Genomic DNA, 12,532 nt, shown 5'->3' on the forward strand with positions numbered 1-12,532 from the left:
ATAACATTCAATCTCATTAACCTTTTTAACCAAAAGGGAATGTGTGTTTTGCTGCTGTTAAGTACAATTTTTGTTTTCTGTTGCAGTGTTAAAAAGAGTTTGCCTTTGATGTTAATGAATTATGCTTGTGAGCAGAGAGTGATGCTTTATGGGTATCAAAAAAGCAAGACATAAATCGTGTAACCTTTCTTGTGATAAACTGCTTTTAATTAGGAACTCATCATCTTAGAGAGCAATAAAACACCTCAGAGGAATATTAAATCAGAGTCAGTGACATGGGACTTGATTTGATCTCTTCAGTGCTCTGGAGAGTTTGGGAGATTGAAAATGATTGGACAAGGTCGTTATATTGTAAGAGTATGTGTATTTTTCATTATATTAATCTGTTTACCTTTTCTATTTAGCTCTAGTCCTTTGAGGGTTTTGTTAATATTACTGCAGTGTGTCTTCTGTATCAATAAATATTCAATAAACAAATTACCCTCAAAGCAATACATTGACACAGACATTTTAATTCTAAGGCCACTGGAATTGGAAAGAGTTTCTGCATTATTTTTATATAGTACTTCATTCCAGACAGAGAGCAGAGGAGGAAATCAGACACTTGATTGAAACCAAAGACATTAAAGTTCATTGCCATCCCCCTGAAATTTTTTTTCCATATTTTCAGCCTTATCTATGTCTATCTTAATGAGCTAAATAAAATAACCCCTGTATTTCTTTGTGCCATCATTTTACATAGTTGGCATCCTGAAAAAACTCCAGGCTATCTCAGTTTTCATTTTTAGTCTCCACCTTCAGTTGTATGCCAAAATATCTACAAACTATGACTGAAAATAGCACTTTTATTGTGTTTTTGCTGACTAATATAAACACCAGTGTTTCTTTTTTCCAGTCAGTCTGAGGCTGAGGCTTTAGCTGCCTATATATAATGCATCCTGCTACATATGGGTTCAACTGCAGTCATGGTAGACATCTTGGATGGCTGCCATGACTGCAGTTTTAACTGCAGTGTCTGCTGTTGTCTGCTGACTGTGACAGCAGCAGAGATAGATGGGTTTAAAGACAGCTGCTGATAAAGGCACCTACTTGGAAGATCTTGAGTTGTATTTTAGACATTTTTTAGAGAAAAACATTTACCAATATACTTTCAATTCTTCAGTCAGCTTTCTTTTGAACCTGCAAATGTTATTGTTAGAAAGAGCCACAATGATGGCTCTTTGTTAGCCTCTGTTTTTTTCCCCTGTGTGTCTGTGAGATCATGACGATAAGCTTTTTTGATCACTGATTGAACATCTACACAAAACCCTGAAAACATCAAGTCCTTTAAACCCAGAACATCTTCTTCCTTAACCTGTTCATTAAAAATGTAAAGGCCCTTGATTCTTTACTGGCAAAATGACAAACCAAGCTAGTGTCACAGAGTTTGAATAGTGTCTTAATGAACCACAGGGCTTTTCTACTGCAAAGTGTTGATCATTTTGTCTGATACTGATTGCTACTGCCTCTGTTTTTTCTGCAGTGGTTCCTGGCTAACCTCTCCTATCAGGAAGCTCTGTCTGACACACAAGTTGCTATTGTCAACATACTATCATCAACATCAGGTGAACCTCTCTCTATCTCTTAAGGCTGCACTGCTGTTACATCCTTATACTGGCTAAAAAGAAATTGTCTTATGGTTTGGCAGTTTGAGCTATCATGTGTTTGTTAACTCGATAATAATTTACCCGTAGATATCCAACTGGTTTGTCTGATACTACAAATGTTTGACTATCTTCTCCTTTTTCTCCTCCTTTTTCTCCTCCTTTTTCTTCTTTAGGCCTGTTCACGCTCGTCCTAGCAGCCATATTCCCCAGCAACAGCAGCGACCGCTTCACCTTGTCCAAACTGTTAGCTGTGGCTCTGAGGTGAGGACTAAGTCAAAGTGTTTGCAACAAAAATGTCTTCATGCTTTACATTTATATTTCTGCTATATAAATCTCCTCTATCCACTGTGAGGGAGTTAGTTGTCTCAGTGAAAAAAATTGAAAGTTTAAGTTCTCCCACATACATCTTTTTGTTATGATAGTCAGTGTAGTTCAAACATCCCAGCATGTACAAAGTCTCCCTCTTTAATTTTTCCACTTATGTTTCCACCAAATCCAACCCTTAACTCTGTGTATTGTTAGCTGCATACCTAAGCTCATTACATTAATCACAGTCTGACCTAAATGTTCTAGTTTTCTCTTAAATGAGCTGATAATTATAAGCCATGCAGTGTAAACAAAGGACAGCTTCTGTACTGTCAATATGCTCACAGAATCAAATCCAGTCAGAATAATGGGATTATAATTTGACTGTAGACGATCGTATCCCCTTACCTTTACTTGTGGATGGTTCAGATCCTTGTATAGCTCTACTGCATGGGCCAGAAGGGAAATTGGTCATATGTTGCTGTTGTTTTCTTAAATTTGGGGGAAAAAGTATGCATCCATGCAGGCTGCTGCAGGACATTGTTTGCATAATCCTCTAATTTGCTCTAATTAGACACCATAATTACTAGAGCATAGCATATATGCATTACATAACCATGTAGTTTTAGAGATTTTAGCCATATGAAACATTATAAAGTAAGTCAAAGAAATTACTTCAAAACATGCAGATAAAATACAAATTGTGCTCTCACTGAGGGTAAAAACAAAAAGTACCATCTACTGTGCTAATAATGTCCCCAACAATAAAACTAAAACATGCATGGTGATCCAAAATATTACAAATTATAGCAATGAAATTTTTCTGTTTACCTGCTCATAGAATAACTCTAGATGATGTTTCTGTGTTTATTTTAAAAATAAAGTTATGTGAAATGACAATTAATTACAGTAATCAATTGTCATACTCTACAGATTCAGAACATTTGAGCTTAAAGTGTACAGCTTCTATTAAAACTATGAATAAAAAAACTTCAAGAAATGAAACCATGAAAATCATCATCAGCTGAATGGGCCAAGTATGTTCACATAAGCAAGGAATATTTTTGAACTAAGCTTTGCTCTCATGTACAGGAACTAAATATTAAACTTAAAAAATACTAGAAAAAATAATTCAGATTTTAAGTTTAAATATGTGCAAGCTTAAATGAGATATTTCTAACTGATATACTGCATATAAAAAGTTTTCACCCCCTTGGGTGTTTTAACCTTTTATTGATTTTATAAATCTATTGTGGTCAATATAATTTGGCTTTTTGACAAAAAAGTACAAAAACCTCTTTAATGTCAAAGTGAAAAGAGATTTCTACAAAGTAATGTCATTTCAATAAAAATATGTGATGTCAAAAAAGTGACTGGATAAATATTCTTATAAGTGCAAGGATGCTGAATAAATCAAAAGTATGCAGTATGCAGATTAACATGAGGTAGATTAGATAATTAACATACCATGAATATGCATTTATAAACAGATGCTGCCTCAGCTGCTGTCGTACATTTGAAATCTTTTAATTTATCAACACAGCCACCATTTGGGATGTGCAGCAGGTAACCCTTTTTTTAAGATTTATTTTTTGGGATTTACATGCTTTTAGAGGAGGACTGTCAGGAAACAGGGATTCGGGTACGGAGTGACATGAGGGAAACAAGCCACAGAAGGAGCCCCATGCCTGCATGTATGGGACACGACACGCTAGGCCAGCTGTGCCTCAGGGTTGATCAGTTTGAAGTTTGTTTTTACACAAAAGTCAGACTTCAGGTTTAATGCTAGAAACTTGGTTAAATTACAAAATGTTGGCTTTAGGCCAGTATCACAGGTATATTTCTATCATAAGGGCTGATAAAAATAAACCTACACATGTAACAATTTATCATTATTGCATCTAAAATGATTTAATTTATCATCACCATTTTTTTGGAATAACTCTTAGCATTATTATCATTTATAATTGTATAAGGTGGCAACTACATGTATGTATATATTGTTATAGCCAGCCAAGGGGATATCAAACATAACATAACTTTTGGCTTCTCCTTCCTAACTCCTAAGGATGACCAAGCAAAACAGAAAACAAAATGTAGTAATTCTTATATTTATTTTACCTAAACACCAAACATTATCTCAGGAAAAGCACAAAAGTAACTTACATTTCCATTTACCCATGAAATTACCTCAATGAAAATAAAGAAAAGGAAAAACACCATACTAGCCTGACTCCCTTACAAATTAACAGAAGAAAATGTTTAAAGCTACTCTGCCCCACAATACCTGAACTGGTTTTTGAGATAGATTCAGTTTACTCACTCACTCATTGGAACTTACGGGAAAACGGTTTATGTTCTTTACATACCAAAATGTCAGTTGTTTAATCTGTGCTCTTCTCCATGGCTTTCATCGTGTGTGTTTACATGGATTTGAGTTTCCTGTTTATAAGTCATATCCTGGTTTTGATCATAACTTGGATACTTGTTGACATATGTATAGAAACCAGGTTATTCATGAGAAATATTAGTATTCTGATCACTGCCTCATGGCTGTGCAGGCATCTATAAAACTTCATCTTTGAATTTTGTGTTTTTGCAACAAAGCTCCTAATTAATACATGTCCAATAAATAGACACCCTTCATTTTTCAGGCTGTTTGCCCCACCTTTTCAGAGATTTAAAAGGTTTAAAAGTTCAGGCCTGGAACGTTTTGACAGACTTAGCAAAATGCTTATCGAACTTAATCTATCCATCTACTGCTCACCAAGCTCTAACTCATGGTAGCTCACAGTATGAATGGCCTTTCTCTGTCTTCACCATAAACTAAACTCATGTTTCATTAATTGCAGAAAATTTAAACTTTCCAGTTCACCATTTATCTAGATATGAGCGTGTTTCGACACAACACTACCACCAACTCTCATAGACTGATCTGCTGCAGACAGGGCAGCCTAATCGTCACATACATGGCACAGTTCTCTGGGTGGCAAAACCAGGTTTGTCAAAATACTGGCACATCCCAGTTTCTGACTATGCATACATGTACAAGTAGAGACTGGGATACTCCAAAAACTAGACAGAAACTCAGATACTCACGTCCATGTCACTGAAAATCAGGTAGAAGGAGGCCAGAATTTATGTCATGTTTGTTATCACCTAGGCTGCCTGTAACATGAATTGGGGGCTCGTCCGGGAGCACTTTCAATGAGGCAGAAATACCAGTCAATATTTAACTGCCTTAATTCAGAATCTCTTACTCAAGGTGAACTCTTCTTACTTGTTGTAAAGTTATAGTGAATGCTATACATTTCTGTCTAGCAGCCCCATAAAAACACCTTTATATTGTTGCACAAAATACACTTTAACTGTCACCATAGCACTTTAAGGTTTAGCCTGGACTTTACTCATGAAGTGCAAGTGTCAAATTTCAGCTAAGGATACCTATTTTGGGTCTCATTCACAAACTGTTTTTTGGAAGAAATTTGTTCTTGAAGTCCACCTATGTTGTTTCCAAGAATATTTCATGCGCCCTTGGTTTCTCACTGGGGATTTGTCCTTAGGTAACAAGTAAAAGCGCCAACAAACAATTGCGCATGCATGCTTGAGCATTGATATGGAAGGGCAAAATGATTGTTTCTTTAGTTCTTGCTTTTTAGGACTTCACTGAAGAACAAATGTGAAAAAACTTACATAGATGTTTGTGAATTACATTTTGATTTGTTTTCAAGATTTAGGAATCACAGTAAAAATGTAAATTATTTGTTTTTTTTGTTCCTCATGCAGTATGGGAGGTGTGGCCCTTGTGAGTTTCTCCAGCATGGACAATCCAGATGGAAAAGGAGTCGCAGGTAACAACAGAGAAAGTGTTTTTCATTTAAAAGTTAATTTAAACATTATTTCCAAATGTAATTGCCTCAAAATTTTCATAAAGGTTCCCTGTGGTCACTGGCGGGCGCAATGTTGTATGCTGTCTACATTGTAATGATAAAGAGACGAGTGGACCGGGAGGATAAGCTTGACATTCCCATGTTTTTTGGTAGGTAGTGAACCTGGCAGATTATCTTTAATGTCGAAAACAAACCCCTGATGACTATGATAGCTCTTTTTCATGAAGTTGTGGCTTTTGTAGCTGACAGAAGGAGTCTTTTGAGCTGTCTGAGCCCAAGCTTGTGTGTCTCTCAGGGTTTGTGGGTCTGTTCAACCTGTTGCTGCTGTGGCCGGGCTTCCTCCTGCTCCACTACACCGGCTTTGAGGCCTTTGAGCTTCCCAGCCAGCTGGTGTGGACATACATCCTCATCAACGGACTCATAGGAACCGTCCTCTCTGAGTTCCTGTGGCTCTGGTGAGTGTCTTAAAGTCATTTTTTAAAATGACTTTTTCATGCTTTTTTGTGCTTTTCTTTGTCCTGACACTCACTGTAGAGGTTAGTTTTCTAGTCCCAATCTAATGGATTGATTTCAGATTCAGATTTGTTGTGTTTTCATGCCTTTATTTAGAAAAAAAATGCAGTAAAGGAGCCACAGGCTGGATTTAAACCCTGTCTGCCTGCTTTGAGGACAGCAGCCTCTGTACATGGGGCATACAGACATCATCACTAGGTTACTTTTGGGCCTTGATTTCAGTGTTAATGCAGTAACTGATGATAATACTTTCTCTCCACAGGGGCTGTTTTCTCACATCGTCTCTAATCGGGACTCTGGCTTTGAGCCTCACCATCCCACTCTCTATTATTGCAGATATTTGCATGCAGAAGGTAAGTTTTACACCTCGCACTCAACAATCAGAGCTCAGAGTTTGAAATGAGATTCAAATTAAAGTACTTTTGGCATCAACACCACATAGTTTGAAGAGAGATGGTAGGAGCAGATAACAAAATGAAAAGTCTGGAAATCATTAAGAGTATTCCTGGGGTTTAAGAGCCTGGCCTTTTATATTTTTTTAACATATGTATGTGTTGAAATTACTAACGGCTTCTGTAAGGTTTGGAATTGATTGCTTTGGCTGGCAGCCACAAAATGGGCTGAAAACTGACAGACTCAGGTTTTATTCTAAGCTTTACTAAAGAGAAATACTTCTTGTTAGAGAGTAAAATGTTTTTTCTAATTGGAAACTGACTTTACATCATTCTTTCTAAAGCCACTTGTCTCATTTGTAACAAGAGTAATATTACCACAAAACAGACGATTACTGCTTGCTTTTCCTGTTAATCTTTCTGTTTTATGGATGATATGGAAATGTTTTGGATTGGAAGTTACCATTTTAAGTGCCAAATTGACACAAAAACACAAAACAGCTACTTTATAAAGGCAGCTGAAGAAAACATGACTGAACAAAGAGACAGGACAGATCAGAAATGTTTGAAAAGCACACTGTTTTACAAGGGCATGCATCCATACATTTTATTTTACTCAATTTTCCCAAGAAAGCATGGGAATGTTGGTAATTGCACAAGGAATTGCCTGATTATTTAGGGAAAATCAGCTTTAGAATCCAGAGAAAAGGAGAGTAAGAAGTTTAAATCTTGAGAAAATTACTAAAATGTTCTCATTATTATTGGAAAACTAAGTAAAATAAAATGGATTGGGGCGCAGGTGGCCGAGTGATTTAAGGTGCGGCCCAGGTTCGAATCTGGTCTGTGGCCCTTTACCACGTCTCTCCCCCACACTCTTGTCCCTGTTTCCGACTCTATCCACTGTCCTCTTCTATCAATAAAGGCACATAAAGCCTAAAAATAAACCTTTTAAAAAATTATAATAAAATGTTTGGATGCATGTCCACTTAGAGTTCCATACATCATTGACTTTTTTTATTTATTTATTTATTTATTTTTTAAATGGCACACATTTGCTACGTGCTTGAAATGGCTCCGTGACCTACTTTTAGGTTCCGACTCACCAATTTAAAACCACTAACTTTTGGTCATGGTGCAGTCACTTGGTATCCATCATCTATCCATCTTTGTCTGCTTATCAGAGGTTGGGTCGTGGCTGAAGCAGGCAAAGTAAGTTACCCCAGAAATCCCACCCCCCAGCAGCATTTTCCAGTTTCTCCTTAGAAATTCTGAGGTGTTCCCAGGCCAGATGGGATGTACAGTATATCAAGGATACAAACAGTTGAAATGAGATCTTCAGGAAGGGTGCCAGGGCTCAGCCTTAGAGACAGAGTGAGGAGCTCATACATCTGAAGGGATCTCGAAGTAGAAAAGCTGTTTCCTCTTGTCAAAAGGATCCAGTTGAGGTGGTTCAGACATCTGATCAAAATGCCTCCTGGTCCTGAGGAAACCCAGGCCACTTGGTATCTGAATGCCCAAATGTGCAAAATGTTAACAGGGCCTTATTTGCCAGTTAAACCCTAAAATATCTTTTTTATGTTGGTTGGAATCCTTTTGAATAAATCTTTGTCAAATGAGGGGCTAAATCTGTAAATTACTTTGAAAAGTGGATGCAAGAATCTGAAGTAATGTCTTTAGCTTTAATGACTCGCTTTCCTTCACCTGTACTTGTTTATAGGTACGTTTTTCATGGCTGTTTTTTGCCGGGGCAGTCCCCGTCTTCCTCTCTTTCTTCATCGCCACGCTCTTATGTCACTACAACAACTGGGACCCTGTGCTGGTGGGGCTGAGGAGGGTATACGTCTTCATTTGCAGAAAACATCGGATTCACAGGTACAGACAGCTTGATTGTACAGTGGGAATAAAGATGGCACAGCACTCTGTGGCAGACATTAGACTGATTTTTTTTTTGTCTCTGAAGCAGTTACTGGTTTTAATAGTTTAATAGAGAACACCTTTACAGTTTTAGCAAGGACAAAGCAGAGACTGTTTTTAAAGCTTTTTCTTTTAGTACCTAAAGTGGCATTTTAGTGTTTTCATGATAGATTAAAAGATTTGTGCATGTAAAATTAGTCTACCATAATAAAACTATTTTCCCCCCAAACGTGCATTTCCTCCCTGAGATGAACTAATCTGACCCGTCACATGACTCCATCCTCAGACAACAGTCATTTCTGGTGTTCACTCTTTTATTCATAGGGGCTGTTTGTCACGTTGAGTCATTTTTCCAACAGACTGCCTAAGTAACGTCAAATGTGGTTTCTATGGCATTTGTGACGCAGCTGTTAAAAGTCTGTAAACAGACACGCATGGACAATTGGGGGAAGTTCTGCTTCCATGAGCTCCTTTTGTTAAAGGCAAATGGAAGTTAGTTCTGCACACAAACGCTCAGAAATTGGGGACCATTCTGGGTTAATTAATGCTCAAAAAAAATTCCTCAAGCACACAAAAGTAAAACATTTCTGATAAAAAGTGAAAAATCTTCACAATGGTTCTCAGTCCAGTCGTTTAAAAGTTAAATCTTTTAAAGTTTTAAGTTGTTTTATCGTTGCATTGTGGCGTGTGACCTGTTAAAATGAATTGACCCTAAAATTCTTTTCTCCTCTGACATTCTCACAAGGACGACGCAGTCCATTTGCAGCCTCGCTAAGTTAACTCTGTAATCAGATGCACATGCTTGGCTGACGATCCTCGCTGTGGCGGTTATCTTCTCCCATTTTTCTGCGAATGCTCGTTCCCATTTGGTGAAGGATGATTATAATAATGATGATGACAGTGATGATGATTGACACGCCGTTTCCTGCTCCCACAGACAGACGGATGACAGCGAACAGTGTGAAAGCCTTATTCCTCTACAGACCGTCTCCCCCAGCGAAGGAAGCTTCTGCTCGTGATCCAACAAAGTAAATCATATCTCTAACTTTTCTAAATTTACATGTGTGATGCTGGCTGTGCTTGTGTGTGTTTGTTGTTGTGGAGATGCATAATAAGATGGGTTGTTTGCAGAACTAGGCACAGTAAATCAAACATTTAACCCTGTTTACTATCTATCAGTTAACAGATATATAAGTTCCTTTAAGTTAACATTAACATAAAAACCCTATGAAAGTCTGATGGCAGATTGTCAGTGGGCTTCACCCTCACTACTAAGATTATTTACTGCTGTGTTAGTATCATGTCATACATCACTTGAAAGTTATGATTCTTCTGATCACAACATTCCAACAAAAACAGTCCTACAGCAACAGAAAAATAACCTGACATACCAGAAAGACTGTTTCACATGTCCAAGGCATGGGATATACAGTATATGGACAAAAGTATTTGGCCACACCTGTTAATTATTAAGTTCAGTTTTTTTAATCACACTTGCTGCCACAGTTGTATGAAATCAAGCACCTAGCCATGCAACCTCCATAAACATTTGCGATACGAATTTTGTTGTTCTGAAGAGCTCGGTGACTTCAAGTGTGATACTGTGATGGATGCCACCTTTGCAAAAAGGCAATTTGTGAAATTTTCATCCCTGATGGATTTCCTCCAGTCAACTGTTAGTGATATTATTAGAAAATGGAAGCGTTTAGGAACAACAGCAACTCAGCCACAAGGCAGAAGTCCACATAAAATCTCTAACACTGTTGAAGAGTTCTGAACTTCCAGTGGCATTAATGTAAAAACTAAAACTGTGCAGAAGGAGCTTCATGGAAAGGGTTTCCATGGCCAAGCAGCTGCATGCAAGCCTCATATCACCAAATCCAATGCCAAGCATCAGATGGAGGGGTGGAAAGCACACTGACACTGTACTGTGGAGCAGTGGGAATCTCACCTCTCTGTGTGACAGTCAGATGGGTGATTCTGGGTTTGGCGGATGCTGAGAGAACGTTACCTACCTGACTGCATTGTGGCAACTGTAAAGTTCGCTGGAGGAGGGATAATAGTAAGGGGCTGTTTTTCAGCATTTGGGCCCCTTATGTCCTGTGATGGCTAATCTTAATGCTTCAGCATACCAAGACATTTTGGACAATGCTATGCTTCAAACTTTGTGGCAACAGTTTGGGGAAGGCCCTTTCTATTCGTTCATGACTGTGCCCCAGTGCACAAAGTAAGGACTTTAAAATCATGGTTTGTGGAGTCTGGTGTAGAAGAACTTATCTGGCCCACACAGAGCCCTGCCCTTATCTTTGGGATGAACTGGAACGGAGGTCTGAGCCAAGCCTTCTTGTCCATATTCAGTGCCTGACCTCGTAAATGCGCTACGGAATAAATGGGCACAAATTCCGACAGAAACATTCCAAAATCTTGTGGAAAGCCTTCCAACAAGAGTGGAGCCTCTTACAGTTGCAGAAGGGGGGGGCAACTCCATATTACAGTATATGTATTTGAATACGGTGTCCTTACAGTCCCTGTTGATGTGATGGTAACGCAGCTGAATACTTTTGTCCATAAAGTCTATCACATCCATCTGGGCAAGACCTGATGAACAGTATTTGGAAAGGGCTGCCACTAAGGACTAAAATACATAATGAAAGCTCACCACACAGGCCAGAAGAGGAGTGTTTACTATCAGTGGAACCAGTACTTTTCCCCTTTTTAATAAAGAAATATTGTCCAGTTCTGATAAAACTGCATCCACACTAATGCCTTCTCTTGCCACTATCATTTACTGGCTTGTAGTTGCTTCAACTAGAACACACCTGTGGCAACTACTTCTTTCTCCTTGCCGACTAGCCCGGTCACTCTCTGTTTGGATAAAAACTTTTTAGCTTGAAGCTTTGCAAAATGAATTAATCTGATGGCAGACAGGGAATCTGGACAATCCACTGGCTTTGCAAGGTTATCAGAAAGGGTCCCCATGGTCCAAATCCAGAAAAAGATTCAGTCCCAAACACAGCACATCTATAAAGATTCATGCAACTGAAGTATTTTCAGTCAAGCAAAGCTCCGGTAGTAGATAGCACCATGAAGGTAAAGCAGCATTTCACAATAAGAGCGCCTGATATTTCTGCTGGTTATTTATTGAGCTCTCTCAAGTCCATGAGATACTTTGATTTAAGAATGAAGTCAACACAAACTAACTTAGATAGATTTCCATCCGAACAAGAGGATTATACAACTGTTGAAGAGGTTCAGGTCTTCCGCTTCTCTTTTTTCTTTCATTTGGTTGTTTCTTTCTAAACATCTACTAACTAAGTTTCTGATTCTCTCTGTGTTCAGAATGTGGTGAGTAAGAGAGACCGCAGATTTGTGTAAATATTTTAGATAAGAGATCTACCGCCCACTCCAGAAAGTCTGATTCTGAGTGAAGTCACAGTCTCTTCATTATTTATCAGTTTACTCAGACACCTTCTTATCTTCTTCCCAAAGCAGCACAGTCATCGCCATCAGGGCAGAGCAAGATTTAATGTCAGGTCCTGGTTTCTCATCAGGAGACATATTAAAATATTTTAAAGCCTTACTGTTAGGTGTTTGGTCTCAAATGAGAGAGCAGATGAACATTAAGCTGTGTATGTGTGCAAATTTCTATTTGTTTTGCATTAATAGAGCTGAAACTTGGTAACTTTGCTGTGGTTTTTACTGGGGTCTGTTCTTTTCTTTTTCATCAACTTTACTGCACCTTACATTACAGCAACAGTGGAAGTTAGTGCATTCTGCCACATAAATAACCGTCCCTTCAAAACTCAGTAGGCTGTGTGACACAGTGCTCTATATAGATGTCCAAATTTAACCCTGAAGAGCTCCTTTAGTA

General features: G+C 38.3%; 1 protein-coding gene across 2 annotated transcripts in view; it reads left to right on the forward strand.

Moving 5' to 3' along the window:
* The window catches only part of LOC121522644 (solute carrier family 35 member F5-like), a 30,999-nt gene that overhangs the window by 11,541 nt on the left and 6,926 nt on the right, over positions 1-12,532 (forward strand). For both annotated transcript variants that reach the window (XM_041807200.1, XM_041807201.1), the window contains exons 8-15: positions 1,523-1,604; positions 1,820-1,907; positions 5,739-5,803; positions 5,887-5,991; positions 6,138-6,297; positions 6,618-6,708; positions 8,465-8,619; positions 9,599-9,689. In XM_041807200.1, coding sequence (XP_041663134.1) covers positions 1,523-1,604; positions 1,820-1,907; positions 5,739-5,803; positions 5,887-5,991; positions 6,138-6,297; positions 6,618-6,708; positions 8,465-8,619; positions 9,599-9,680 — 828 coding nt within the window. In that variant the 3' untranslated portion in view covers positions 9,681-9,689. The remainder of the gene's footprint in view (positions 1-1,522; positions 1,605-1,819; positions 1,908-5,738; positions 5,804-5,886; positions 5,992-6,137; positions 6,298-6,617; positions 6,709-8,464; positions 8,620-9,598; positions 9,690-12,532) is intronic.

The sequence above is a fragment of the Cheilinus undulatus genome, linkage group 15, assembly GCF_018320785.1.
Source record: "Cheilinus undulatus linkage group 15, ASM1832078v1, whole genome shotgun sequence".
Taxonomy (NCBI): domain Eukaryota; kingdom Metazoa; phylum Chordata; class Actinopteri; order Labriformes; family Labridae; genus Cheilinus; species Cheilinus undulatus.